Here is a 27,994-nt window from a genome sequence, read left to right on the forward strand (position 1 = left end):
GCCACCTGCGGGCCCCCGGGGGCTCGATCCAACGCGCACGCCATCCCGGGCTCCTCTCCCCAACTCCGCGCCCCTCCACCAGGACATCCCGTGGGCTCCATCGACAAACGCAGCCTTGTCTAACCGCCCTCGCCGCCCCCGCAGCCGCCGCCCAGCCCGCTGCTGCGGCGTCCCACGTGCTCAGCTCTCCCTGCTCTCACCCGCCACCCGCACCCCTGTTCTCACCGCCCTCAGGGTCACATGGCCCCTTCCAAGCACCCCGCTTCACTGCGGGTGAAAGCCGACTTTTCCATGGCTCCAGGCGCCCCCTGCCTCTCCGCCGCGGGTCGCTTCGCTCTCCCCGGACCCTGGCGGCGCGCCCCAGGCCTGTAGGTGTTATAGGGCTGCATTTGAACTTTCTCAGGTGCCAACGTGGAAAGAGACCCCCTCCCTTTTCCTAGAACATTCTCTGTAGAAACTTGCCAACTCTTTCTGTCCCTTTGAGATGATGCAAACCTTTTGAAGAGCTCAGGAAGCCCCTTTCCTGACGGTCTTACACCCCAGGCACGTTTTTCTCAAGTAGAACCCGAGCAGCCTGCCTGAAATGCGGACGAGGAAGGAGCGCCGCCTCTCCCTGTCTCCGTGCTGCTGTACCTCGGATGCGGGGCGCCGAGGTGTGACTACCTGCCAAGTCACAGAGATGAAGATTCTCAAAGTTTCCTTTGACTAAAGGGAAGGAGAGCACGCAGCGGCCACGCCCAGTTACCAGGTGAGCACGGGATGGCCTGTGAGCAACACGGGGTGCTGTCAGGTCCTCTTCAAAGAATTTTTATTGTGGTGGAATATCCATAAGACAAAACTGTCCATTTTAACCATTTTAGTGTAGAATTCGGAGACATTAAGTGCATTTGCAAGGTCGTGCAGTGGTCGCCACTGTTTCCAGAACTTTCCATCCCAAACAGCAGCAGTGCACCACGAAACAGCATCTCCCGCCTTCCCTCCGGCTGGGCTCCAAGGCACTTCACATGCCCCCACCCCAGGCGGCCTGCTCTCGAAGGCTCGAAGGTGGGATGGGACCCAGGGCAGCCTTCCACCCTGTTCTCAGGGCTGGCCTGCGGTGTGGCATCCGTCAGCACCTCATCCCTGTCTGCGGCTGGGTGGTGGTCCGGCCTAGGGCTGCACCGAAGTCTGTGCGCCCACTCCTCTGCCGGTGGGCACTGGGAGGAGGGTCCAGCCTCCTTCTTCTGCATGCGCACATCCCGTTTCCCAGCCCGTCTGTCGAAAGACTGCCCTTTCTTCACGGAGATGGTCTTTTCACCTGGCCAGAAACCAGCTGACGGTGCAGGGGACGGTCACTTTCTCAGCTCTCAGCGCTCTTCCCTTGGCCTTCATGCCTGCCCTCCTGCCAGGACCCCACCCTGTCGCTTCTGAAAATACGAAGCTGGGGTTATTGGAGTTTTCGTTTGTAATGACTCTTCTCTTCTGTGCGATTTAACTGGCAAATCCATGAAATGGCCATTGTAAATCTGTTAGCGGGCACACGGTATAAAGAGATTCGCCTGTGACAGCGATGGGGAGGGAGCCACACAAGTAGGGGCAGACTGTTTGTGCACGCTGAAACTGAGCTGGAATGATTGAAGCGAGGCTGTTACAAGTTCAAGATTTTCATTGTAACTCTCCAGAAAACCGCTGGGAAAATAGACCAGAAAGGAAAGAAGTAGGAAATCAAAATGGTACACTCAAAAAATCAGCTAAGTCCCAACAGAGGCAGTGACGGAGGACCTGAGGGACAAACCCATGTAAGACACGGAAACAAATGACTGAGTGGTAGACGGGTGCCCCCTCCTTTCAGTAATCACTGCCCGGAAAGCGGAGGAGAACTCTCCGGTGAGACGGCAGAGGTGGGTCTGCATTCACTCTGCGTAGAAGAGACTCATCGTAGACACAAAGGCACAGCAGGGTTTAAGTATCGGGATGGCCAGAGAGTCCATATGGATTTTGTCATGATAAAAGACACATTTTTCATTTTCACTAATAACATTGATGTGGATATTTTGAGTATGATGGCTATCTCCCACATGGTATAATGCTGGTTGTTCTCAATTAATGTCTTTTTTTTTTAAGATTTATTTTTAGAGAGAGGGGAAGGGAGGAAGTGAGGGAAACATTAATGTGTGATTCCCTCTTGTGCACCCCCTACTGGGGACTTGACCCACAACCCAGGCATGTGCCCTGACTGGGAATCGAACCAGCGACCCTTTGGTTTGCAGGCCAGCACTCAATCCACGGAGCCATAGCAGCCAGAGCTCAGTTAGTGTTTTGATTTCATTGCTATCAACTTCAACTCGTCTACACGACCGTGGAGCATCATCCAGTGAGAAATCTCCAGCACGAAACTTCACAAAACACTTTTGACATGTTCCCTCAGTTACGGCACCTTCTCCATACACTGCACAAATCTTTTTACCGCATTTCAGTTGTGTTTTCTCCTTTCTTGAAATAATAAAGTATAATATGCTGAAAATGTTGCTTATTTTCTTCCATCTTCAACATTACAGTGGCTACACAAAAATTAACCAATTTTGATAAGTTTTTTTAAGTGCGTGCTGTCACACTGCAATGTAACGAAATTGTTTCAAATGACATTAGAGGGAACTAAGTGTTGCGAGAACCATCGTACACACAAAAACCACACAAACATTTTGGCCAAGCCAGTAACGGAATGGAAGAAGTCATCCCATGCCATCACCAAGGACAGCAGCAGTGGCTATGTGACGGTCACTCGAAGTGGGCTCTCCGTCAGGTGCCCGTGAGGACAGGCTCTTCCTCCTGAGATCGTGCCCAGCGTGGGCTGGACCACCCTGGCTCGGGTGCAGGGTGCAAGGTCTGCCTCTGCACTTGCCTGGTGCTCAGTCATTGTTTCTTCCGAGCCTTTGCGGAGAGGACCCGCTGGGTGGGCGGCGGGCGTCCCAGCGGTGTCCGCTCACTGCCCCACCGCCATCCCTTCCTCTCCCTGCTCTCCCTTTCCTTTCTGAACAGCCCTTTTTTACCGCCCTGTTTCCACCTCCCTCTCTGGCCTCAGGCTTGGACCCGCGTCTGCTCTGCTCCTGCAGGGACTGGGTGTAGGGCAGGCACTACAAAAGGAGTTGGCGAGTGAACGAATGAATGAGTGACTGAGTGAAAGTCTGATAGGCAGGTCCACCTCACCACGCCAACCGCCAGCTCCTGCCGCTGCACCCCAGCTCATCCCACGGAGCTCCGCCCTCCCGCCGTCCTGCCTTCCTGCCGGGTCGCCGCCCGCACGAGGCCCCACCTGCCAGGTCCTCGTAGAGCCAGGCAGCCCATGCCCCGCACCTCTGCAGTGTCTGTTTTTACGGGTTGCTGGACAGCCCTTTTCCACCCGGAGTCCCCCCACCCGCACTTCCTGTTTGCTTCCCCAGCCCCCATCCCGACAACTGGGCACCCCTCGGAATGTACATATTTAGCCTGTCTGTGGCCTGTCTTCCCACGCACAGGTCAGCTCCAGGTAGGGTGACCGAGGTCCCGTCGGCTTGGGCTTTAGGGCTGAGAGTCCCGACTAGGAGACCCTCAGAGCACGACAGACCCCGGCATGGTCACAGCTGCAGGGGGCGCGACCTTTGCCATGCCTTCTGTTCCTGCTGCTGGGTCAGTGTGGCACCCGGTGGGTGCTGAGTGCCTGCTCAGGGAATGGATGAATGGGGCACAAGTGTCCAAAGACTCACCTCGCCGGTTAATCTGTGACCCTCCCGCCTCCCTTACCGCCCTTCCAACAGGTGATGGCCCGAGGCCATCAGCACCGTTCTCCCAGGCGGGCGGCTGGGGACATGCAGGCACCCCTGCACTGCGGTGTCCTGGGCGCAGTCTGGGGTCTTGCACGTGGTGGGGGCTGGCAGGCTGCATCAGGCCCACGGCCCCGCCCTCACTCCATGGCCTGGGCCCATCTGGCAGGTGCACCTGCAACCCTCCTCCCACTTGCCCCAAGGGGCTACCCTGCCCTGCAGACTTGGTCTCTGTCCTTAAGAGGCAAGCCAGGTGGACAGGTGTTCACTGGGCAGAGGGGCACACTGGCTTTGCCCACCCCTGGTCCGCAGGACCCGCGGAAGGAGGGACAGCGGAACCCGGACCACAGTCAGCAGTGCACAGGCAGAGGGCAGCACGGCTGACCGTCCAGGGCCAGGCGTAGGTGCCTGTGTCTCTGTGCACCTCCATCGGGTGGAGACGATGCCCAGGCTCCTGGTGGCAACTCAGCATCCGGGGTCCTTGTGAGGGCGGACCCGGAGGGCCCGGGGCACAGAAGCTGGGCTGCAGGGCCAAGGGCCCCTCGCTGGTCGTCCAGCACCAACGGCACACCGCGGCCCTCGAAGGGTCTGACGTGCCTTTGAACGGCACATCTAGCCCTCACTGTGCTGGCTGGGCGGGGCTTGGGGAGTGGCCTCTGAGCGGCCTGACCTCTGGGGGCGCTGGGGCAGGGTGCTTGGAGGGACAGTGGAAGGAGCTGGGTGCTTGTGTGCCAGGTGGGGGCCACGTGAAGGCCCAGCCCGGGCCACAGGGGGCCGCCTCTGCTGGCATCAGGGTGCTCTGGGCAGGAGCTGGAGATGGGCCTGGGTCACCGGGGCTGGTCAGCTATGGAAAGGCCGGGGTCACACCCTGCACGCCAGCACCTGGGGAAACTTCCATTAGCAGTACAGCGGGGATGCTGGCTGTGACCACAGGGTGTCCAGAGGGAGCCTGGACCAAGTCAAGACAGGGCAGGTCAGGGGCCAGGTCATCTGAGGAAGGGGCCGCCCTCCAGTCATTCTGTTGCCCACCCAGGGGTGTCAGGAAGGGGCTGAGGGCCCTTTGTTGGAGTCAAAGAGCCCAGCCCAGCTGCAGGGGCCCCACGGAGCTGCAGACCTCCCGGGGCTGGAAGGGGCCTGGGCCCCGCGGCCTGGGGTCACCCCACACTCTGGGCCTGGGCCCCGCGGCCTGGGGTCACCCCACACTCTGAGCCTGGCCCTCTCCATCAAGGTTGGGGTGCCCAGGTGCGAGCTGGTCGCCACTGCACCCAGCAGTCCAGCCCCGGCACTTGCTTGTTCTTGATGAGACACTGACTTCAGCCAGCTGTCCTCGGGGTGGCAGCTGGGGAGAGAAGTGCAGGGCTGGCTCAGTCAGCCAAGGACCAACTCCGGGGCACACTCCCCATCCCGCCCCCCCACTGTGAGGGAGGAGGAGAGGGGGTCGCAGGCACTTGTCCTGTCACCAGGGTGGCCCCCCCGGGCCAGGAGCCCCTGTCCTGGGGTGTCCGGTCATCGGCTAGAGGTGACTTTGCTGGGGAAGGGGACCCGGACTTGGCCAAAAAGCTCTGCTAGGGGGTAGAGGGAGCGAAGGATGAAGGTCTGAGGGATGCTCGGCAGGCCCTGGGGCATTTCTTGGGGTGCAGGGGAGCAGGCTTAGGGCTGCCCTGGAATTGCTGTGACTCAGGTGGGCTCAAGGCTGTTCTGAGTCACCCCCCGCCCATCCCCCAGGCTGGCCACCTCCTGGCCCTCCTGCCTCCGGGGTCCCTGCTCTGGTCCCCACTCAGCAGCCAGGAGAGCTTGCAGGTGGGGGCGCCTACAGCCTGTTCACGCCCCAGGGCCTCCTGGGCCCCAAAGTGGGGTCACCAGCAGCCATACCTGAGACGGCAAGGTTACCTCTGTATTCCGCCCAGCCTGAGGTCCCAGGAGTCTGGGCCCAAGGACATCCCAAGCTCCTGGACGGGAGGAAGCAGAGCCCTGGTGAGGGTGTTGGACACTCTGAAGAGAAGGCAGTGACACCCGCACAGGGCCAGGCCTGCACCCCACTCCCCAGGGCCCCCCCCACCCCCCGCCGAGGCCGGCTCCTGCACTCACCACACTGCAGGGCACACAGCTGCTGGGGGCCCGAAAACTGCATGTCGGTCCTGCGGCCCTGCAGACACGGGCAGCTTGTTCAGCGTGGCCTGCGGCTCTTGTCACCACCCCGCTGAGTCCCCAGGGGGTCGGCCTGGGAGGCTGCTGGGCTGAAGGGGCCCAGGGGCAGCCTTGGGGAGGCGGGAGCTCCCCAGTTGCTGACAACAGGGGGAAGCTGAGGTCTGGGAGAGAGTGAGGGTTTGCGCACCTGGATGCAGGTGTCAGGCCCACAGGCCTCAGCCCTGGGAACGTCCACGAAGACGAGGTCTGCGGTGAGGTTAGCCTGTGGGGGGAGGAGTGGGTTATGGCCAGTGAGGGGCAGACAGGCTGCCCCACGTCCCTGTCCCTCATGCACACGTGTGTGCGTGGAGCTCGGGCCTCCGCCCTCCAAGCACGCTCTGCACAGGTGGCCTCTGGGGGCAGGTCCTGGCCTGGTGGCGGACAGAGAGAGGACCGACAGGGGTCAGCCGCCTTCCCCAGGGTGGTGCCCACCCCCCTGGCTCACCGAGGCTGGAGAGAGGGTGGTGGCCTGGAGTGTTCGATGGCAGGCAAGGGGCCACATCTTCCTTCGGTGGCACAGGCGCACCTGGAAGCGGGCGGGGCTGGGCGAGAAGAAGATGACGCGGAGGTGGGTCTGCGAGGGTGCTGGCTGGACGGTCATCTTCCAGGCTGTGGGGATTGAGGGGTGAGGTGCAGCTCACCGCCCACCCCCATCCCGCCCTCCCCTGCCCCAGCCCCCTGTCGTCCTGCCCCATTATTTGTTGCGTCCACACTGTGAAGACCAGAGCTGGCCTTGTTGGGCCCCAGGGCCGCTCACCTGGGAATCCTGGCTGTTGGAAAGGGCAGCTCACCCAGAAGCCCTGGTTGGTGGAGAACTGCAGAGAGGCGAGGGACAGGGCACAGCGGATTGTGCAGCTGGGGGCTGCTGCAGGGCCCCCTGGGGCCCCCTCCCCAGCCCTTAGCTCCACCCACTGTCAGGCCAGGAGGGGGTCAGAGGGGCTGCTGGGAGGCCAGACAGCAGGCTGAGCAAGGCATGTGGGGTGTGGGACCCTTCCACCTGCCTCCTAGCCCCCTCAGCAAGCTCTCCTAGTGCGTGTCACTGGCCGCAGGCTACTCACCTTGAGGCAGAGCTGGGGCTGGGTGTCCACGAGTGAGTACTGCACCTGAGGGGGGTGCAGGTCAGGGCCGGGCTGGAGGGGCTCACCCCCACCCCTGCCTGGCAGCCACTCACCCTGCCACGTGCAGGCCGGGCTGAGTGCTTCAGCTCCTGGCACTGGGCCCCTGGGTCCGGGCGCCAGCACAGGCTCACGTGGCCGCTCACCGGACAGGCGGGCTCCCAGCTCAGCGCCTGGCTCCCTGGGTGGTAGTGGATGGCCTCCCACAGCGCCTCTGTGTCTGCAGGGACCCGCCCCCCTCCCCAGGGGCTCGAGTCAGCTGGGTGCTACCTCTGGGGCCAGTGAGCCCCAGGACCGGCACCAGCAAGACACATGCGCCAGGGCCAGCGACTCAGCGGCGGCTCTCTGGTAGGGCTCTGGCCCAGCCCGAGTCCGTGTACTTGTGTGTGCGGCGTCATGAGCAGAGGGCAAGGATCCCTCATGCATGCTCAGGAGCCCCTCTCGACAAGACTTGGTTCTTCCAGGGGAGCCAGGCCGCGGCAGGTGCTGCGTGCACATGCAGCACACGCACGTGCACGCACACGCACACTTGCAGTGTCCGCTACCTTGAGGAGCTCCTCCAGCAGGCGCCTCTGACTACGTGCCATCCAGAGCCAGCCCGGGGCTGAGGCCCTTCCCCTGGGCCAGGCTGGCCGCCACCCAGCTGGGTACTCCCGAGCCACCCGTATCCCACCCTTCTCTCCTCCCTCTGCCCCACCCCTTGGCACCACAGGGCACTTGCCATTTTCAAAAGGGCAGGTCTGGGTCCGCACTGCATCTAGGGTCGCAGACCAGCTCTGTGGGAGGGGCTAGGGTCAGGCCGGGGCTGTCTGGCCCTTTGTCCCCTCCTGTAGCCGAGGCCACCCCCTCACTCACCTCTAGGCACAGGCAGGGCAGCTCCTGGCTGTAGGGCAGAGAGACCATCCGGGAGACGCTGTTCGCTGTCACCTGCAGCGGATGGAACCCAGCGCTAAGGAGCTGGGGTCCAGTGGGCAGTACAGGGACCAGCCGGAGTGGGCGGGCCCAAAAGCAGGCTGTGGGGCGTGGCTTTGGGTGGTGGGCATGGCCTTGGAGGGTGGAGCAGTGGGCAGGGCTTGGGTAGGGCTCCGGCAGGAGCCTGGGGGCGTGGTCTGAGCCCAGGTGGTGAGCCCGACGTGGAGGCTGGGCTGGGGCTCACCCGAACTAGTGCACCCACGTCCTCGCAGGTGATCCACTTGAGGCAGAGTCGCACGTAGTAGTCGGGGCCCCCGGGGGCCTCCGGCACCTGTACCAGAACGACCTTGCGGCTGCGGTCCACCTGGTAGGATAGCTTCCTGGCTGCAGGGTGGCAAGGGGGGTCACGCTGGGACCAGAGGTACCAGACGCAGGGTTCTGCCTGTCCTGAGAGCCCCGAGGTGGTGACCTGTGCTAGACCCTGGCATTTGGGGGTCTTTCACCTGAGGACCCATCTTGATTTCCTAAGCAGGATGGGAAGAAGAGCCCGGTGGCAGGGCTGTGGTCCCCATAACACCCTGAGGGTCTGCCCAGGTAGGTGTGGCCCCACCTGAGGAGAAGGCTCACCAAAGCAGTCTGGCACGTTCCTCCCCACGTCCTGGTCCCCGCAGTCTGCAAATGACAGGCACCATGGTGGACCCAGCCGGCTCTGCCCCCAGGGGCCATCCCCCTAGCCGAGCCTCTGTTGTGTGGTTTCCGGAAGTCCCTCCTCTCCAGGGAGGCAGAGACCCCAAATTAAGCCAGATGATCTTGCTGGGAGCTGCCCAGCTGGCTCCCTGCCCCTACCCTGGATGAGTCCCACCCCTCACCAATCCCTTGAAGCCAGAGGGCAGCTGTGCCCAGGCCGGTCCCCTGGGCTCTCACCTTTCACGTGGTACTGCTGCTCCAGCTGGACCCCACAGAAGTGGGGGACAGTCCTCAGGGTGACGTAGAGGCTCTGGGCCACGCTCACCTCAAAGCAATCGAAGCGCACCTGGAGCTGGGCGGGGACAAGTGTGAGCCAGGGGGACCTGGGGACTCCACTGGCTCCACCTGGCACAGCTGGAGCCCAGGATCTGGAAGCTGCTGCCCCGCAAAGGCTTGGGGCTGGACTGGCAGGTCCGGGTCAGACCCTGGCCTCACCTGCTGCCGCTCCTGCTGCTGGCGAGAGGCCCGGGAGACCCGCACGCTGCGGCAATGTGTCTCCTGGCTGTCCAGGCTCATGGAGCAGGCCTCCAGGCCCCGCAGGCTCTCTGGTGGAGGAGGGCCAGCGGCTCGTCAGACCAGTGAGATCCCTTCCTCCCCTCCTCTCTGGGAAGTGCACCCAGCAGGGTCTGACGTGGGCGTCAGAGGAGCTCCGAACCCACCGCCCACTTCCTGGGTGCCACCCCTCTCACCATGCAGCGTGAGGGAGGCACGCACATGCAGCAGCAGGGAGCAGCCACCCTGGGGGGCGCACTTCATAGCGGTGGAGAGTGTCAGGGCGCCCAGGACTGATGGGGCCATGGACGCGGGGAGTGGCCGGCAGAAGCTGTTCAATATGTTCCCTGGGGAGGGAGAAGGAGGGCGAATGCCATGGGGCTTCCTGACAGCCGGGGAAGCTTCGTGGTGGGTGGGCCAGTGGGGAGAGCATGGGGCTTCCCCGCTGGGGAGGGTCCTCACGCCCTTCCCAGTGCAGTCAGGGAACCAGTGCCCCAGTGAGGGGTGGCCGACCCCCAAGCCACGCTCACGCTGTCCGTCAGCGCCAGGAGTGGGGCCCAGGTCAGTGAGGCAGGCTGCACTGGGCTGCAGAAATGGGGCCAACAGTCTGGGCAGGCTGAAGTGGCCAGAGTCAGCAGGACAGAGCAGGAGAGACGAGAGAAGGGTGGGGAGGAACTCTGGAGAACATCCCAGCTGCTGAATCTTCAGCAGAGCATGGAGGGGCGTGGGCCTGTGAGGGCCCTCCCTGAGTCAGGGGACCCTCAGGGACCCGAGGGGACAGTGCCCTGCACCACACAGGGCCCGAGGAGGCCCTGCTCCCAGCCAGGCCAGACGGGCCCTGGGGACAGGAACCAGGACAGTAACCAGGAGCCCCGCCTCAGTGAGGGGCGAGATTGGCCTCAGATTAGACCAGAGCCTGCTCTGGTCCCGCCCAACAGATCTTAAAGAGCCAGACCCCCAAAACATCAAGCTGTGTCCAAGTGACTTAACTGTATTCCAGGAAAGGCTCAAGAGTATTTGTAGGAATAAAAATATACCCCCCACACAACAGGTTAAAATTCAATAAAAAATTATAATCCTTGCAAGGAATCATGGAAAACACAACCCAAAATGAGAAGAAAAATCAATTTTTCAAAACCGACACAGATATTAGAATTAGTAGACACCAACACAGATATTAGAATTAGTAGACAAGAACATTAAAACAATCATTATAACTGTACTCATATGTTCAAAATGTTAATTATAGACATGGGAGACATTTTTTAAAAAACCCAAATCCAACTTCTGGAGATGAAAACTACTAATCAGACAGAATTAATAGCAGATTAGACACTGACCAAAAGAGGAAAGATTGGGGAAGTTGCCGTAGCAATAGAATTATCCAAAGTAAACAGAAAGAGATGATGATGTGACAACCGCGGGGACGTAATAACAGAAAGCCCATCAGCTGTGTGTGGAGTGAGTTCCAGAAAAGATGGGGGAACTGAAAAGAACACTCGAAGAAATGGCACAAATTGTTCAAACTTGAAAACTCTGAACTCACAGATCCGAGAGGCTCGCTGGGTGCTCAGTACAAGAAATACAAAGAAAATTACAGCCAGGCACACCACAATCCGTTTTCTCGAAGCCACTGATAAAGAGACAATTGTGGAAGCCACCAGAAGGAAGGAGACCCGTTGGGCACAGAGGAACGGAGACGAGGAAGCAATGCAGGTGAGGGGCCCGGAGAAATCCTCTATCGCAGAGAAAGACAGCCCTGCCAGCCTGGAACTCTGTACCACGGGAACCTCTCTTTCGAAATGAAGGGCAAAGAAAGACCCCTTTAGCATACAAAAGATGGAAGATTCCCTCATGAGCAGACCCAAACTACAAAAAAAGTTAAAGTCTTTTGGGCAGGAAGGAAAATGATACCAGAGGGAAAACATATCAAAGAAATAAAGAACACCAGAAAGGGTGGCCACGTGGGTAAATATACAAGCCATTTCCTTATCACTTAAATCTGCCCAAGAGTCAATAGTTTAAATGAGATAATGATACTGTCCCACAGAGTCAGCACACGTGTGGCGGACCGGTGTGGGCCCAGCAGCACTGGTGCCCGAGACGGGAAGCTGCCGCTGTGTGTGAAGCTCCCCGTTATGCCAGGAAGGGAGAGTATAACGAGTTAAAGATGAATGTGTAAACCCCAAAGCAACCCCTAAAATAACAAAACAGGGGTTTGACCTAATCAATCAACAAAGGAGACGTAGTGGAATCACGCACACATAAAAGCACTCAATCAATCCAGGAGGAGGCAGAAACAGCAGCGAGTGAGGAAGAGATGGAGCAAACAAGCAAACAACGAGACGGTAAATCTAACCCCACCCATATCCGGTCACGTGACATGTGAATGTGCAAATACCAGACAAGCATTTTCGGAGACCCGGCCACGTGCTGCCTATGAGAGATGCCCTTTAAATATAAAGACACAGATGGGTTAAAAGTAATAGGGTGAGAATGAAAAAAGGCATGGATGCTAATACTAATTTCAGACAAGCTGAAGGGGTTAATTCCAGGAAACACAGTTTTCTTGGCAAAGAACATTACCAAAGACAGGCATGTCCCCGGAACTCAGGGAGCCCTTCCCCAGAAGACGTGACATTCCTGCACGTCCGTGCACGCAGCGGCAGGGCTTCCCGGCGCGCGGACCAGCTCACGGCTGCAGTGGGAGGGTTCGAGACTCCCCTCCGCGGCTGACAGGACCAGTAGAAGACAGAGACTCAGGAGAAAACTAGGGCAGTCTGTGCCACACACTCAACACCCGACTCCGCTGACCTTACAGAACACACATCCCAGTGGCCACAGAATCCATTTTTTTAAAAATTTTTTAAAGCTATTTTTTAAAAGGTTTTATTTATATTTCTTTTAGAGAGAGGGGAAAGGAGAGAGGAGAGAGAAACAGCAGTGTGTGGTTGCCTCTCACACGCCCCCTACTGGGGACGTGGCCCGAAATCCAGGCACGTGCCCTGACTGGGAATCAACCAGCCACCCTTCATTTCGCAGGCTGGCGCTCAACCCACTGAGCCACACCAGCAGAAGTGGAATCTGCTCTTCAAGGCACACGGAACACTTTTCAAGATGAACTACATTCTGGCCCATGAAACAGTCTCCATAAATTTACAAGAATTCAGATCATGCAAACCATCTTCCTTGACAAAACTGTAATCAAATTAGACATTAATAAAATATTTCTGGAAAATCTCCAAACATTTGGAAACTAATCGACACTTCTAAACACCCATAGGCCAAAGAAAAACACGAAAACAAAAATTACAAACTACTTTAAACTGAGGGAAAATGAGAAGACAACATATAAAAACGGTGGATGTTGCTAAAGTGGTATTCGGGGGGTATTTGCAGCACTAAACTCCGGCATTAGAGAACAAAGACCCGGCCTGGCCGGGTAGCTCAGTTGGTTGGAGCATCGTCCCAAAATGCCAAGGTGGCGGTTTGATCCCTGGTCGGGGCACACACAAGAATCAACCAATAAATGCATACATGAATGGAAAAACAAATTGATGTTTCTCTCTCTAAAATCGATAAATCAAAACATTCTTAAAAAAAAGGTTCCAGTGAGTGACCTCAGCTTCCACCATAAGGCGTCAGAGAAAGAAGAGTAAACACACACCTGAAACCAATACGACATCTTTATAAGTCAATTATATCGCAAACTGGGGGATGGGGGGGTGAAGGCCAGAACAACCAGAAGGAAGGGATGATGAAGATCCGGGTAGCAACCAGTGAGGTAGGAACGGAAGAGCCAATGAGAGCATTTGTGAGTTCCACACATGCTCTTCCAGAAAACCGAAGATGAGGGCGCAGGAGTTTGATGAGTCCCAAGGTGATTACGCCGAGAGACAAGAATACAGGCTGCACGACCCCATCCACCTCTGAGGCTGGGGGTGGGGAGGGGCACGGGGAGCCCCGGGGGATGGAAAAACCCACTCTCCGCACCCGGGCGGAGTCTCACAGGTGTGCACACACGTCAGCCTTCGCAGACTGAATGTTTGACCTGTTCCGCGTCAGCCCTGTGTCAACAAGGCTGCAAAGGCCACTTCCTGCTCCCTGACGTGTGCGGGTGGAAGGAGGCAGCAAGTCTCCAAATTCCCCCCAGCTGTGGCGGCCCCTTGGTGGGGGTTTCCCCCGAGTCAGTTTAACACAGTCAGAAATGGGGAAAAATAGAACAATAAAACAACAGCAAAAACCCCAGAAGCCTTCAATACCCAGGGCGCAGCTGTCATCGAATCCCTGAGGGTCTGGTCATCAGTGCGCCCTCGGTTCCTCGGGGGCCGGAGGGAGAGGCCAGGAGGGGCGTGGGACCCAGGCTCCCTCCGCCTCTCCCCACCAGACCTTTGGCAACTTAAGGACGATAAAACCAACAAGTAAGTCTTCTGTCACCCCCACGCGCTGGCAGTTCGCACCGGTGTCAGTGATAAACCCTCCTCCAGCCAACAGAAGTTCTAAATTAAACAGTCACCTGCACCTGGCGTGGCCCGCCGTTGGCCAGGACCTAACGTAACTTATGTCTGGTATCTGGTGGACTCTTCAGAGCCTTCTAGAAGGACACCAAGGACAGTGGCCAGAATCGGAGGAGAGGCCACCTGAAGGAGGCAGCCGAGCCCCTGGCTGGCCGCAGGCTTTGTGGTAAAGCCAGGTGGGCCAGCCAGGTCACGTGGGTGGGGGAGGGTGGGGAGGAGGGCTCTGTGCCCACGCCCGATGCCTCCTTGTGCTGGAGGGCCATCCCTGGGCTTGGTGGGCAGCATCCTATGGGGGCAAGTGTCCAGTCAAGTCCCCTCCCCATGCAGGTTGTCTGCCGCGTGTGCGGGAACTCCCTGGTCTGCAGGAAAGGGGAAGTGTGCATCTTTTGAGCTTTTCTGGGGGAAAAAAAAAATGAAGACCTGTTCCAGCCAACCGAGGAAACAATGCAAACCAAAATGTGTTGTTTTAAAAAAGGAGAACAGTGGAAGAGAAAGGCCCAGGTGAGGCGGGGATGATGGCTCACCTGTGGAGTTAAGTACAGTGGATGCAGAGTTGCTGTTTTAGAACAAAACATAGGAGAAGGACAGGCTCTGCCCCGAAGTAAGCTGGCAAAGCGGGGAGGGCACGCACAGAGGCGAGGAGAGGCGCCCCGTCGTGGAAATAACCGCCCACCCAGAAGCCGTGGGGAGCCCACGTGCCCAGACTCTGTCAGAGGTCGAGAGAAATGGGGGCTCAAAGGACAGGTGGGTCCGGAGGGGCCCTGGGCCATTCTGGCGGGACCGCTGGTGAAGGCAGACGGAACTGACAGAGGAGGAGGAGGAGGAGGAGGAGGACCACCTGCTGAGTGTTTAAAAACCCCGGGCTGGGGTTTCATTTCCCACAGGATGGCAGCCCAGGCCTCTTGGGCCAATTCTGCTGCTAAAAACCACGGGCGATGCTGGAGAAAAACTCACGCGCATGCAAGAAAACGTAAAAACTTGTGAGAGCTGGGAAAAGAATCAGGATCATCAGGCCAACAGCTGAGAGGGGCTGGAGGGGCAGCCACAGGAAGCGGGGTGTCCCCTGCACCACGAGGCCCAGGGCCGCCCTGGGGGAGGGTGGGAGGCAGCACAGGGCAGAGGGCTTCCTGGAGAGCGGGGCCCCTCTGGGTCTGGCTCTGGTGGCCAGCCAGCCCTGTTGCACCTCCAGGGAGATCCGAGATCTGGGACGGAATTAGAACCGGGCCTGACCACCGCTAGCTACTCCTGGGAACCACTCAGCAGCAAAGGTGCACTCAGCTGGGGGAGGCTCCTGCCCCCGGCCTTGGGGACCCCGAGAATGGTTCCTCAAGGGCGTTGAGCGGACAGACGACAAGAGGGGAACCCAGCAGAGAGGATCATCTCTGGTCAGGCAGCAGAGATGCAGCCCCACAGAGCCCTCCAGCACCAGTGACAGGCACGAGCTACGGCCAGTCACGAGGCTGGAGGAACCACCGCCTGGGCTCCTGGCGAGTCTGGGGACGACAATGTCATCACCCTCTGCTTTGCTGGGCGAGCGTCAGAGCTTCGTTGTCCCTTTTTTACAAGCATAAAATGTTGCTGTTGAAAAGTCCGATACAATATAATTTTCTTTCCACTTTTAACTGTGTGCTTTTCTGCCTAGACGCCCCTTTCTTTTTCTCTGTACACCCAGTGATTCCACTAGACTGTTTGGGTGTTGGGTGCTCAGGGTCCACATTCTGGGGTGCATGGTTCGCTCTCTCAACAACGGGGTTCAAGACAACACATTCTCACACCTCAGACAGCGCCTCCTGGTGTTTGTCCCGTGCCTTCCCTCTCTTCCTCGGATGTCGCCTGTTTCTCTACATCTTTACCTGTCTGCAAACCTTACCCCTTTTCATGTGTCATTTTAATCTCTCTTTTCTTTTTCTCTTTCTTTTTTGATTTTTCAATAACTTCCACCGTTTCACCTTCCTCTTTTTTTAAGGCATTCGATATCGGGTCTGTCCACCCCTCTCTCTCTGTTCCTCTAACAGGGTCTCCATTTCTAAAATGTTTTTTTCTCTTCATTTCTGATTCTGCATGTCATCACCTCATTTTTAAATATTTCTGATTTTTGTTCATATATTCTTTAACGTCCGGCATCGTTTTCTTGAGTATGTGAAACCATTTGGAGGTAGAATGTTACAGTTTGGGGCATTTTGTCTGTCTGTTTTTTAGCATGCCTTGCTGGTGCCCTCCATTGCCTGGCCATTAGTCTGTTCATTGTTTCTCTGCTCCTTAACCCCTTCTTCACTGTCGTTGTTCGTGGGGAACTGGTCCCTGCCTCTATTCCATTGCTTGTATTGCATTGGCCAAAGAGTGTGTTTTTTTCTGTAAAATAAAAGGCATATTTTCATTTTCACCAATAACTTTACTGATTCTGAGTGTGTCGGCTCTCTCCCATGCGGTAGAACGTCGATTGTTCTCAATTACTGTCTCGATTTGATCACTATCGACTTCAACGGCGAGAAATCTCCAGCACGAAACTTCGCAAACCACTTCTGACACATTTGCTCACTCAGGGCACCTTCTCCACACACGACACAAACCCTTCCGAGCGTTTCAGTTGCTCTTCTACCTTTCTTAAAGCAATAAAGCGTAACATGCTGGAAATGTTGCGTATTTTCTTCCATCTTCAATATTAAAATGGTTACACAAAAATTCACCAATTCGGATGTTTGCATGCACGCTGATGTGACAGCTGTCACAATACAATCTAACAAAATTGTTTCAAATGAAGCTAAAGACAACTAAGTGCTCCTAGAGCCAGCTTACGGAAAAAACCGAACGAGCTTTCTGGCCAAACCGTGCGTGCGTGCGTGTGTGTGTGTGTGCGTGTGTGTGTGTGTGTGTGTGTGTGAACACAGTTTCCCTGAGCCGTGGCGGAGGCAGAGTTCCAGCTGCTTTGCTGCCTTCACAGAGCGCCCTCTTCTGTTCCGTTTGCAAACTGGGTGGATTCCGTCCTCGGTTTCCAGCTCCTTCCCGGGTCTGTGTCCATCTGAACCTCTGTTTTTGTCGCCTCTGCTGTCGTGCTGCTCAGCCAGGCTCCACTCCAGGCTCCTCTGTTGGAGTCTCAGGAGGGGCTCCTGGGACTGGGAATGGGGCGCTCCCTCCAGCCACAGGATGGGGTCTCCCGCAGCTTGTCTGTCTGGGTCCCCTGCACCACGCCCCCTGCTGCACATGCCTCATGCTGGGACGCTGGGAATGAGTCCCTTGCTTCACTGTCTCGTGCACTGTTGGCATCTGAGGACTCAGGGATGCCCGGCCACACTGCCCTCAGCCTGTCCTGGACAAGGGAGCAGGGAGCAGAGAGCCAGGAAGTGGCCCAGATGGAGGCCATGTGGCCTGGCTGGGTCTGCCGCTTAGCAGTCCCATGTCCAGCAGAGTCCGACAGGCTGAGGGCGCGTGAGTGCTTGGGGGTCTGTATGCCCTGCCAAGTGTGACTGAGGCAGAAAGAGTGTCACAAACGCAGGACAGACGATTAACATAAGAATGAAGGGAAGGAGGTGGGAGGGAGAAATGAACACAATGCAAAGGACAAAGAATGGGAGAGAAGAAAACTTGACGGAGGGAAGGAAAGAAGGGCGTTGCCGGGCACCCCCGAGGCCAAGACACCAGAAGGACCAGACTCAGTAAAACAAGGGGCCAAAGGCAGATAACCAAACAGCAGAGGACACGCTGACCAACCGGGGATGCCTTGAGGACCCCGTCAGCCCGATTTCAGAGCCAATAAAAGCCGGGTAAGGGCGCGGCGGTGGCTGTGCCTGGGGACACGGGACCGACTGAAAGTTCCCCACGGGCCGCTCCACCTGGATGCAGCCCCGGGGAGAGCTGGGCGAGGCCCCAGCGGAGTGCTGACACCAGGCGATGCCCAGAGCCTCTGGCCTGCTGCTCACAGGCCCAGGTCCCCGAGTGTGGCTCAGAGGGGTCGCCCCCCACCCCGGGGGCCACTTGTCAACCTGTTCCACTCCCTTCTTAACCTTGGAGGGACTCTTGAGGTCCCAGTATCTCTTCAGGTGAAGAAGCTAATTAAACTTTGGCCGTTTATTTTTAATTTTTATTGGGTGTATTGGGGTGACATTGGCTAATACAAGTACACAGGTTTGGGGGTACAACCCTATCATGCACCACCTGCATGTCGTGCTCACCCTCCAAGGTCAAGTCTCCTTCTGCCACCATTTATCCCCCTTCACCCTCGTCCACCTCCCCTCCCCGCTCTTCCTCTGTGACCGCACGTGTCTGTGTCTGTGACGCTTTGCTCAGCCCCATCCCCGCCCGGCCGTGCCAGTCTGTTCTCCGTGTCTGTGAGCCTGTTTCCACCTTCGTGTTTGTTTAGTCCATTAGGTTAAACACGTGAATGGGCTCATACGGCGTTTGTCTCTCTCTGACGGGCTTCTTTCACTTAGCACAGTGACTTCCCGGGCCCATCCATGTTGTCGCAATAGGTAAAATCGCCTTCTTTTCTACAGCCGAGTAGCATTCCATGGTGTAAATTCCTGCCCCATAGTTGTTCTACCCACTCGTCTACTCATGGACACCGAGCTGCTTCCGTAGCTCGACAACTGTAAATAACCCTGCTGTGGACACAGGGGTGCTTCTGTGCTTTCACAGTAGTGTTTGGGGTTTCTTTGGATATATTTCCAGAAGTGGGACCACTGGGTGAAAAGGCAGATCCATTTTTAGTTTTTGGAAGAAACTCTACTCTGTTTCCCACAGTGGCTGCGCCAGTCTGCATTCCTCTCGACAGTGCACGAGGGTCCCCTTTCTCCACAGCCTCGCCAGCGCTTGCTGTTTGTTGATTTATTGATGACGGCCATTCTGACAGGTGTGAGGTGGCAGCTCACTGTGGTTTTAATTTGCATCTCTGGTGACTGCTGCCACCGAGCATTTTTTATGTGCCTGTGGCCTTCTGTATGTCCTGTTACACAAGTGTCTGTTCAAGTCCTTTTGCCCACTTTGTAAATTGGATTGTTTTTCGGTTTTTTTGTTTGGTTTTTTGTTTTTTTTGCTGTTGGGTTTTCTAAATGTTTTATAAATTTTAAATCTTAACCCCTTAGCAGACGTATCATTGGTGAATATGTTCTCCCATCCCATGGGTTGTCTTATCTCTTCATTCATGGTTTCCTTGGCTGTGCAGAGGCTGTTTAGTTTGGTATAGTCCCGTTTGTTTATTTTTCTTTTGTTTTCCTTGCCTGAGGCAATGTATTAGAAAAATATTGCCACAAGAAATGTCTGAGATTTTACCGCCTGTTTTCTTCTAGGGTTTTTATGGTTTGGAGTTGTACATTTAAGTCTTTAACCCTTTTTGATTTTAATTCTTGTGTGTGGGTAAGAAGGTGGTCTAGTTTCATTTTTTTTTTTTTGCATGTATCTGTCCAATTTTCCCAACACCATTTGTTGAATAGCCTGTCTTTACCCCATTGTGTGTTTTTGCCTCCTTTGTCAAATATTAATTGTCTATAAAGGCATGGGTTTTTTCTGGGCTCTCTATTCTGTTCCATTGAGCTATGTGTCTGTTACTGAGGCCCTGCGGTGTGGTTTGCTACTAGGTAGCGTGATTCCTCCAACTTTGTTCTTCTTTCTCGGGATCGCGGTGGCCTTTTGTGCTTCCATTTAAGTGTTTGAAATATTTGTTCTAGTTCTGTGAAATACAACACTGGAATCTAATAGGACTTGCAGTGAATCTATAGATTGCTTAGGGTGGTGTGGACATTTTAATGATGCTCATTCTTCCTGTCCCTGAACACAGTATGTGCTTCCATGTATTTGTATCTTCTTCGGTTTCTTTCTTCAGAGTCTTACAGTTTTCTGAGTACAGGTCTTTTCCATCTCTGGTTAAATTTAGTCCTAGGTATTTCACTTTCTTGACGTACTTGTGGATGGGACTGTTCTCTTAGTTTCCCTTTCTGATCATTCATTATCGGCATATAAAATACGGCTGATCTCTGAGTATTTACTTTGCATCCTGCCACTTTACGGAGTTTGTTTATCCATTCTAGTGGTTTTCCAGGGGAGTCCCTCTTACTCGACACAGCTCTGGAGGTCCAGGTGGCAGAGCTCCGGCGAGAAGACGCAGAACCCACGTGGACGGGAGGGAGGAAGTGAAACCTCGTTACTGCAGGTGACAGGACGGGCGCACACAGAACCCAAAGAGCACGCTGCCCGTTTCTTCAGTTTATTTTTCCTATTAAACTCCAGGAAAATTACAGAAAATGCTTATTTTAAATGGCATAACGTCATTTTATTTTTGTCAAATATTCGTATCTGCTTTGCCTGTTACATCCGCCTACAAAAATGTCCGAACAGTGTTTCCCTAATATAAATCGTATTTTTTTTCCATGCAGGGGCTTTGGAGTGAGATTTATTTTGACTTTCCCCCTTATATGTTCCACATCACGGATGTGCCTTTTGGTAGATGTGCGCGGTGTTGGCCACGACAGTAAAGCTATTTTGAGCGGGCTGTCATTTCAACACCGAGAAGTTCGAGAAGAGGAAGTGTCGTTGGCGTAGGACCACGCTAGCAGACGCCGGCGGGGATGTAAAGCTGCATGGGATGTGTGGCCTCCCACCCAGCACGCCCCATGATGCAGGCTGGGGGCAGGCGGGAGGCCCTCGCTGTGGGCAGACCTGCCCCCCCGGGAGGACACAGGGCCAGGGGAGGACAGCTTGTCCCCTCCACCCGGACTGTACTCACGGTTCCCGCGGCTCTTGCACGTGAAGCCCTGGAGACAAAACAGAGAGAGGGTGAAGGGTCAGTCCCTCCTCCAGAGGTGGCCTGGGTGTGGCCCTCCGCCCGAGCTCCACTGGGGGCATGGGGTGTCACAGCCCTTGGTTCCTTCCCCTCTATATCTGGGGACACTGGCCCTGTGAAAGCCCAGCCTGAGGTCCCGCCCACAGGGTCACTCAGCAAACAGTGCGATGGGACCTGTGACCTCCAGGCCCCACTGTCCCAGGCCACGCTCCCAAGCAGCAGGGCAGGTGCCGCCCTGGGTGTCGGACGGTGCAGTGACAGCAGAGGCAAAGCCACAGCAGTGGCGGCCTCTGTCCCTTCCTTGGGGGGCTGACCCTCTGGGGACCCCAGGAATCTGGGACAGTGGGTGGAGGGGGGGGGCGCAGCTCAAGGTGGAGACCCCGGGCTTGCTGCTGGTGGCACAGGAGGAAGGACGGAGGAATAAAAGCGGGGTCTGCTTCGGTTCCTTGGACTTGGGGAGCAGGCACCCTGCTGGTCTCATCTCCCCCCTCGCCCCCTTCCTAATCAAGCTCTCACTTCAGAAGAGCGTTAGGTTTCAAGGGAGTTGACCCCGCGTCCCTGACATCATCTCTCACCCACGACGGTGTGGTGTTGGCGCCTTGCTATTGGCTACCCCCTATTGGCTACCCCCCAGGCTGACGTGGAGTTTCCCCCCTTCTCCCCGGATGTCCGTTTTCTGTTCCGCGTCTCAAAGTCTCCCTGGCTTTTGATTCCCACCCCACTGCCACCGTCCTGGTCTCTGACCCACATAACGTCTCCCTGGGGACAGGCCGCGTGCCCCTCCTCTGTCTCCTGCTGAGATCAGAGGACCACAGACTGGACCTGCTGCCTCGGTCCCACCCGGCTGCCCACCCACCTGCTGCCCCCTTCAGAATGTGACTGAGCAGGGGCTGGGGAGGGCAGGTGGAGGTGGTCTGGTAGCTGACCTTACAGTGCCCTTGGGGACACAGAAAGTGGGACCAGCAGAGGCAAAATCAAGGCCAGAGAGCACCTGTGGGCTGTGCTGCCCGGAAGCCCTGGCGTCCAGGGAAAGGGGCAAGGGTGGGCCCCAAGCCCTGGGCCCTGTGACGGGCAGGGCAGAAATGCAGAAGTTGCTGGGGGTTTCCGTTGGGTTTGCCGGGGCTTCCCAGCCCATGCAGGGGAGGGGGCTGTGTCTGTGGGGAAGTTCCTGAGGCACAGTCTCTAAGGTGGGGCCTGGGGTCCATCCAGCTGAAGGGAGGAGGGACCCAGCATCCTGGGCTCTGCGGCAGGACAGCCCAGTGGAGCTGGGGGGCAGGGCGGCCCCTGGTGGCCCCTCAAAGCCCAAGGCCCCTTCCCTCCCCGCTCACCCCATAGGCACCCTGCCGTCTCTCCCTGCCCCCAGCCCCATGTTCATGGAAGCGGGGCCGGGCCCAGAACAGCTGTCCTGGGACTGGACGGGACTGAGTCCTCTGCTGTTGCCTCTCCCTCAGTGGCAAGCTGCCTGCCCAGCATCCAGCACCCTTCTCCCCCACCCTCCCCCAGCTCAGCCCAGCGGCCAGGCCACCGCCACCTGTGGGCAGGGAGCCCCTCACCCCCTCCCAATGGCCCCCTTTACTTCCAGGATTCTTCCTCCTCCTCATAGCCTGGGGCGGGGCTCCCACCACAGCCTGACAGCCCCTTCCCCGGGTGGGGTGTCCTCACCCTGACCTCCACCCCGAGGCCCTTGTCCTCGTTAGGGGGTTCTCAGACCCCACATTTCCAAACCCAGGCTCGGCCCTTCCTGAGCACTGGCCCAGCCCCCATCTCTGGACGGCTCCTCCATCAGCCCTGAGGCTCCAAGGCTACCTGCCATTTCTCCCGCCCTCGGGCACCCAGGGCCCTCCTGCCACCTCCCTCTGTGCGGCGTGCCCCGAGCAGCCCCTCTGCTCCAGAGGGAACTGCCCCGGCCCTACACCCCAGCTGAGCCCGGCCCCCAGCCTCTGCAGCCCTGTGCTCCAGCCACGGTGAACCCCTGTCCTTCACTGAGGTCCTGGGCCCTCTGCTGGACACGCTCCCAGGCTCTTCGGACCTGCCTTCCTCCTGAAGGGGGACCCAGTTTCCCCTGGGGCCCAGCCACCGCTGAGAGGCTCGTGGGAGCCCTCCCCCAGCCAGCCTGCCCTGGTCTCCTTGCCTCCTCAGCCATCCCCATCCCTCCGTCTAGGTTTGCTGTGCGTTTTTCCAACTAGAACACCAGTCCCTGAGGGCAGGGCAGCGTCTGGCTCCCCCCGGTCCACACCTGAGTGGTGCACACAGCAGGTGATCAATTCAGGAACACCCCCCACACCGTGACCCCTCCCGGCCATGTCCGCTGTGCCGCAGCCTTGGTGCTGCGGGCACTCCCTGGGACGCGGGCACACTTCTCACAGCCGGTGCTGCTGAGACCCTCCCTCAGGTGAGGCCGAGTCACCCTCCTCTGCCCCGAAAAACCCTGGGACGCCACCACTTCTGAGCCGTGTCCTTGCCTGGCAGCCCTTCCCACACCAGGATGAACACGTTACCAGAAGCGTTTCCTCCTCGGTGTGCACGCAGGCCCGACACCTCCGGAGCCAGGGCCCTGGGCGAGGCAGCGTGGGCCCGGGCCGCCCGACTCCTCCGTCAGGGAGGCGGGTCACAGGTGCGGCAGCAAACGTCTCCCAGAGCAGCGCCGCAGGGTCAGGCCGGGCACCTCGCAGGGATCCCCAGGCCTCCTATCACTGCCCCCCGGGGCCCCTGCACCCTCACCTGTCACTCTTACTTGTGTGCTCACGATGCCGGGCCAGCGCCCACGTGTGGAGGCGCCAGGGCCCCATCTAGGTGAGAGCTTAGGAGGGGCAGGGGCTCACCTGGGAGCAGGAGAGGCCACATTCTGCGATCCGGGGGATGGCCAGGCTCTGGTAGGCGCTCCAGGTCAGGGACAGGAGAGCCACAGCTCGCCCGGGCAGCATGGCCCTGGCGGCAGTGGCCACATGCACTCGGGGTCAGAGGAGCCTGCAGGGCGCTCTGTGGCAGCAGCTGCCGCCTTCCCAGCTGCAGCCTCCAGCCCCAGCAGCAAACAGGAGCTGACACTCCTGCTCAGTGGCTCCCAGTGGAATGAAGCCCAAGTGGGCCGGCCGAAACCACAGCCCCACGACTTCCCGCCTGTCCCAGCTCGTGCTGATGGCCTGGGGACTCTGGCCAGATGCCCGTGGGCTTTCTTGGCTGCCAGACACTCCTGAACCTTGAGTCACCGAGGCCCCAGGTAACTGGGTTCTCCACGGGGCTAGAAGCTGGAGCAGGGCTGCCTGTGGGGCTGAGGGACCAGGGGTCTGGCCCCACACCCCCATCTCTCAGGCACCCCTCCTGATGGAAGGGGACAGGGGTGACCCGACCCTGCTGGGCAGCCCTCTGCGGCATGAGTTGCGCTGAGCGCCTGCTCCCCAGCATGCCTCCTCTGGCCCCCAGCTCCACGGGGTAGCGCTTCCCTGGAGTGGGACCTGAGACTGCACCCCAAGTCTCAGGTGCCCCCATCCATCCCCTCTCTGCACACCTCTGCTGAGCCCTCTGGCTGCTGTTCCTCGCCCCAGAGGACTGTGCCCCTCGGCCTGTGATGCCTGGGCCTGGCATCTGCTCAGGAACCCTGCTGGGCCCTGGAGAGGTTTCCAGACAGAGGCTCACAGCATCTCTGGGAAGCAGAGACCCCAGACGTGCTCTGGGGCCCTTGGTCTCCTCCCTCCCCGGGTGGGCACTGTCCCACGAGTGGGGGGACATGGGCAGGGGTGTGGAGCTGGGGAGCCCCCAGGTGTGCTGGGCCCCAGGGAGCTGGGGACCTGCCTGGAGCCCTAGTGGGGCCGCCCACGGGTGGCAGAGAGCAGACCCAGAGTGGCACCATCCCTGGGCTGCACCCTCAGCCAGCGGGTCCCTGGGGCGAACTTTAGTGCAGCTGGAGCCCTCCATGGAGTGTCCCCTGCAGGAGATGGGGCCTGCGGCAGATGACACTCAGGGCCACAGTCTGCACCCTGATGCTGGAGCCACCGCCCGGCCTCCCTCCCCCGAACTGGCGCCCCCACCCCCGCCGCCGCCTGGTCTGGGGGCACCCCCAGTGTTCACCTGTGGCCATGGTGCGGGGGTGGGGGCGATGGCAGGCTCCATGTGGGGTGGCAAAGTCACTGCTACACCAGGTACTCCCTGAGCACCGTCTCCTTGGAGCGAGGAGGCCCCCGCCGCCCGAGAGGCACCCTAACGGGCCCGCTCCATGGCCGCCCTGCCAGGTGACTCGCCTGCTCCTGGAATGTGGCATCGCAGAGCCAAGGGGTGATCAGCAGGGGATGGGGGGCCAACCGCATGGCTTTCATGGGGGCAAAGCAGGGCTGGGGTGGGCCCCTCCGGGTGGGCCCCTCCCCTCCAGGGACCCTGTCTTGTCTCTGAGGCCCAGGGGCGCCAGGCCTTCCCAATGTCCACAAAGAACTGCCCTCGACCACTCCTTGGAAATCCCCATCCTGCGTGGGCTCGGGAGGCTGAACACCCCAGCCTGAGCCCAGGGAGTCTGCAGGGGCTCCCCCACCCCGGGCCTCCCTAGCGTTCACGACCCACTGACAGCTGAGGGCACAGTAGCCCAGCTGCAGTGGAGCCTGAGGGTCGGCCCCTGGCTCAGCGCCAGATTGGAGGGAGACAATGGGGCACAAAGAGCCTGGACCAGCAGAGCAAGACTTTTGTTGAATAAAAGAGTGAGCAGACCTGGCTGGTGTGGCTCAGTGGATTGAGCGTTGGCCTGAGAACCAAAGGGTAGCTGGTTTGATTCCCAGTCAGGGCACATGCCTGGGTTGCGAGCCAGGTCCCCAGGGGGGGGCGTATGAGAGGCAACCACACATTAATGTTTGTCTCCCTCTCTTCTCCATCCCTTCCCCTCTCTCTGAAATAAAGTGCGGGGAGTAGGCTGCAGGGTTCAGGCACTGGGATGGGGTAGGGACTCCATAAGAAACAGCACAGTTCGAATTGCATGATTTCGCCAAAATAGCTCTGTATACAAGGTTCCTCATCTATGCGCAGGTTTCCAAAGAGACGGGCCGCGGTTGGAGGCTGCGGGTCCTGGGTCCCGAGGTCCACAAGCAGCACGGCAGCACGGAAGCAGTGCCTGGCAGCAGCGCAGGAGCAGCCACACCGCGGGGCTGGATGGGTGGCAGCAGCCAGGGCGCACTAGACACGGCGCGGGAGGGCCCCTCCGCAGCCCTTGGGGAGAGAGAGAGAGAGAGAGAGGCACTGAGCCCTTGCCCACCTGCCCAGACCCCATGCCTTGAGGCCAAGCACCAGCCCCCATCAGCTTTCTCAGTCCTTGAAGTCATGCCAGGCACACTGGCCCGAGAGGACATCTGCCTCCTGACACCCCAGGGCGCTCTCATCCCCTACAAGGACCTGGCTGGAAGTCCAGTCCCAGCTGGCTCCCAAGCCCACCTAGCCCCACACAGACACCGGCCCTGGGAAAACCCAGTCTCCACTCAAGGCGAGGGTAGTTCCCAGGGGACTCGTGTCTCTGGGGTGAAGGCAGTGGGTTTGTGGAGGTCCCGCTTACCCTGCTCCTCTGTCCTCCTGCCCCTGCCTGTCCCCCACCTGAGGCAGTGGACGGTGCCAACCAGGTGGGGCGGGGGGGCAGGGCAGCAGGCCGGCAGACGGGGGTCTGGCTCACCACAGGAAGCCCACAGCCCCGTTGCCACTGTGAGCCGCCCCCCACAGCCAGCCTGGGTGCCCCCTCTCAGGATCAGGGCCTGAAGGGTCCACCCAGACCCCTGGGCTGTCCCTCGGCCTGTGTTCAGGAGGCCAGGCAGAGGACCCTCCCTCTGGTGCCTGAAAAGGGGCCACTTTCTCTAGCTCTTCCCCCGGCCCTGAACCCACCCTGGCCCTCCTCAAGAACGGACACGCCCAAGAAGACCCCCCTCCTTCTGCCTGGCGTGGCAGAGCCGATGGAGCTTTTCCCAACAGCCGCTGGGGGTGCGCCTGTGGCAGGCTGAGCTCCGTGCCGGACCATCCAGGACCTTGCTGGGTGACGGGCTGAGGCTGGTGGCAGTGCTGATGGGCAGCCCAGGAGAGGTGTGACAGGCCCGGGTGGGCAGGCCAGCCCCCTGTGAGGGCCCCGCCCGCACCCCTTGAGGGCAGACGGAAGCTGCTGCTTCACAAGGGTGTTCACACGGCCCCTCGGACACCCAGGGCAGGCGAGGCCAGCACACAGCTGGGACCTGGGCCCCTCCGAGGAGCCGGGGCCTTGGCCCGGCCCCCACAGGCCTCCCTGCCCCTCCTAGGGGTTCTGGCCCCTGCCCTTGCTGCAGGCTGTCCCCAGGTCTCTGGCCAGCCCTGATTCCCTTCCTTCAGACAGCTCAAGGCCCCGGAGGGGGGTGGGGAGGGTGGGGAGAACGGGACCCCAGGCACCCGTGCCTCAGGAGTGCAGCAGGCGGGCCGGGACACCACACCGGGCAGGGCTCCCCTTTGCCCATGCAGGGCTGAGTCACTCCTCCCTGTGGGGCCTCTGGGCACCTATGCAAAGCAGCCCGCAGCTTCCTGGAGCCTGGAGCAGACGCTGAGCCCCAGCCGGGAAACGGCCTCCCCCAGCCAGGCCCCCAGGTCACCCTGGGCCTGCAGGCTCATGGAGGTGTGTCAGGCAGCAGGCTGGGGCTTGGGCCCAGCACAGGGTGGGAGGGTGAGTTTGGGGGTAAGCAGGCCCAACAGCCTGGGGGGCAGCTCAGTCAGGCAGTTCTTTGCCCACCAATGCACCCCAGGGCTACACAGGGCCCCCCACGGGTCTGCAAGGGTCGAGGCCAGGCCGGCTCCGTGCCAAGAATGAGACTGGGTTGGACATGCTTCCGCGTGTGAGTGGAGCAGCGCCTGCCAGTGGCGAGCCTGTGGGTGCACGAGGGGTGTGGGCAGAGGCCGGAGGCCCGTGCAGGTACGGGCTCCTGGGCGGGGGGGGGGGGGGGGGTGGACGGCACCAGGGGGCCCAGGAACTGGTGCCCTTCTATGCAGACCGATCCTTCTGGGGAAAACTGCCAAACGTGGGGCATAAAGTACGAAAAGAATCTTCTTAAAAGCAACACAGCCCCGGGGAAGGAGCAAGATGACCTGTCTGCACAGTGGGGACGCCCCAGGCGCTTCCTTCTGAGGCTGCCAACCCAGGGGTCTGGGACCTGGACGGCGTGTCAGGGCAGAAGACCACCGAAAGGGGGGTGAGAGATACTCAACCCTCCATGAAGCAGTAACCCTGAAGGACCACACCTGCCGTGGTGCAGGGGCTGCGGAGGAACCCCTGAAACCCCAAAGAACACAGCCCCATCCAGCCCCTGGATTTGCGCAACAGGTTCTTATCTCAGAGCTGGGGGGAGGGGGAGACAATGTGTCTGCTTGGGACGTAAATGACACGAGCACCTTCCTCCAGGCCTGGAGGGACTAGACCTGCATTCCGGAAGGCATGCAAAGAATCCTCACAGTTCACCGTTTGCAAGAAGATGAGCCGTTTCTGAGAAAACGAGAGAG

The 27,994-nt window shown here is 58.9% G+C and overlaps 1 protein-coding gene across 2 annotated transcripts; it reads right to left on the minus strand.

The window, feature by feature from the left end:
* Positions 1-746: 746 nt before the first annotated feature.
* Positions 747-23,570, minus strand: IL17REL (interleukin 17 receptor E like). Of its 2 annotated transcripts, none has more exons than XM_053919817.1 (18): positions 23,344-23,570; positions 20,465-20,492; positions 9,430-9,579; positions 9,176-9,285; positions 8,918-9,032; positions 8,621-8,665; positions 8,238-8,377; positions 7,937-8,008; positions 7,803-7,857; positions 7,138-7,301; positions 7,025-7,069; positions 6,724-6,781; positions 6,412-6,575; positions 6,115-6,189; positions 5,868-5,925; positions 5,670-5,728; positions 4,952-5,118; positions 747-4,913 (listed from the first exon to the last, which is right to left on the minus strand). In XM_053919817.1, exons 1-17 carry the CDS (start codon positions 23,443-23,445, stop codon positions 4,972-4,974), a joined length of 1,587 nt encoding a protein of 528 aa, XP_053775792.1. In that variant the 5' UTR covers positions 23,446-23,570; the 3' UTR covers positions 747-4,913; positions 4,952-4,971. The 2 variants fall into 2 exon arrangements, with proteins under 2 accessions (XP_053775792.1, XP_053775791.1); XM_053919816.1 differs by having other exon boundaries at positions 5,652-5,728.
* Positions 23,571-27,994: the final 4,424 nt, after the last annotated feature.

This window comes from Desmodus rotundus, chromosome 3 (assembly GCF_022682495.2).
Source record: "Desmodus rotundus isolate HL8 chromosome 3, HLdesRot8A.1, whole genome shotgun sequence".
Lineage (NCBI taxonomy): Eukaryota > Metazoa > Chordata > Mammalia > Chiroptera > Phyllostomidae > Desmodus > Desmodus rotundus.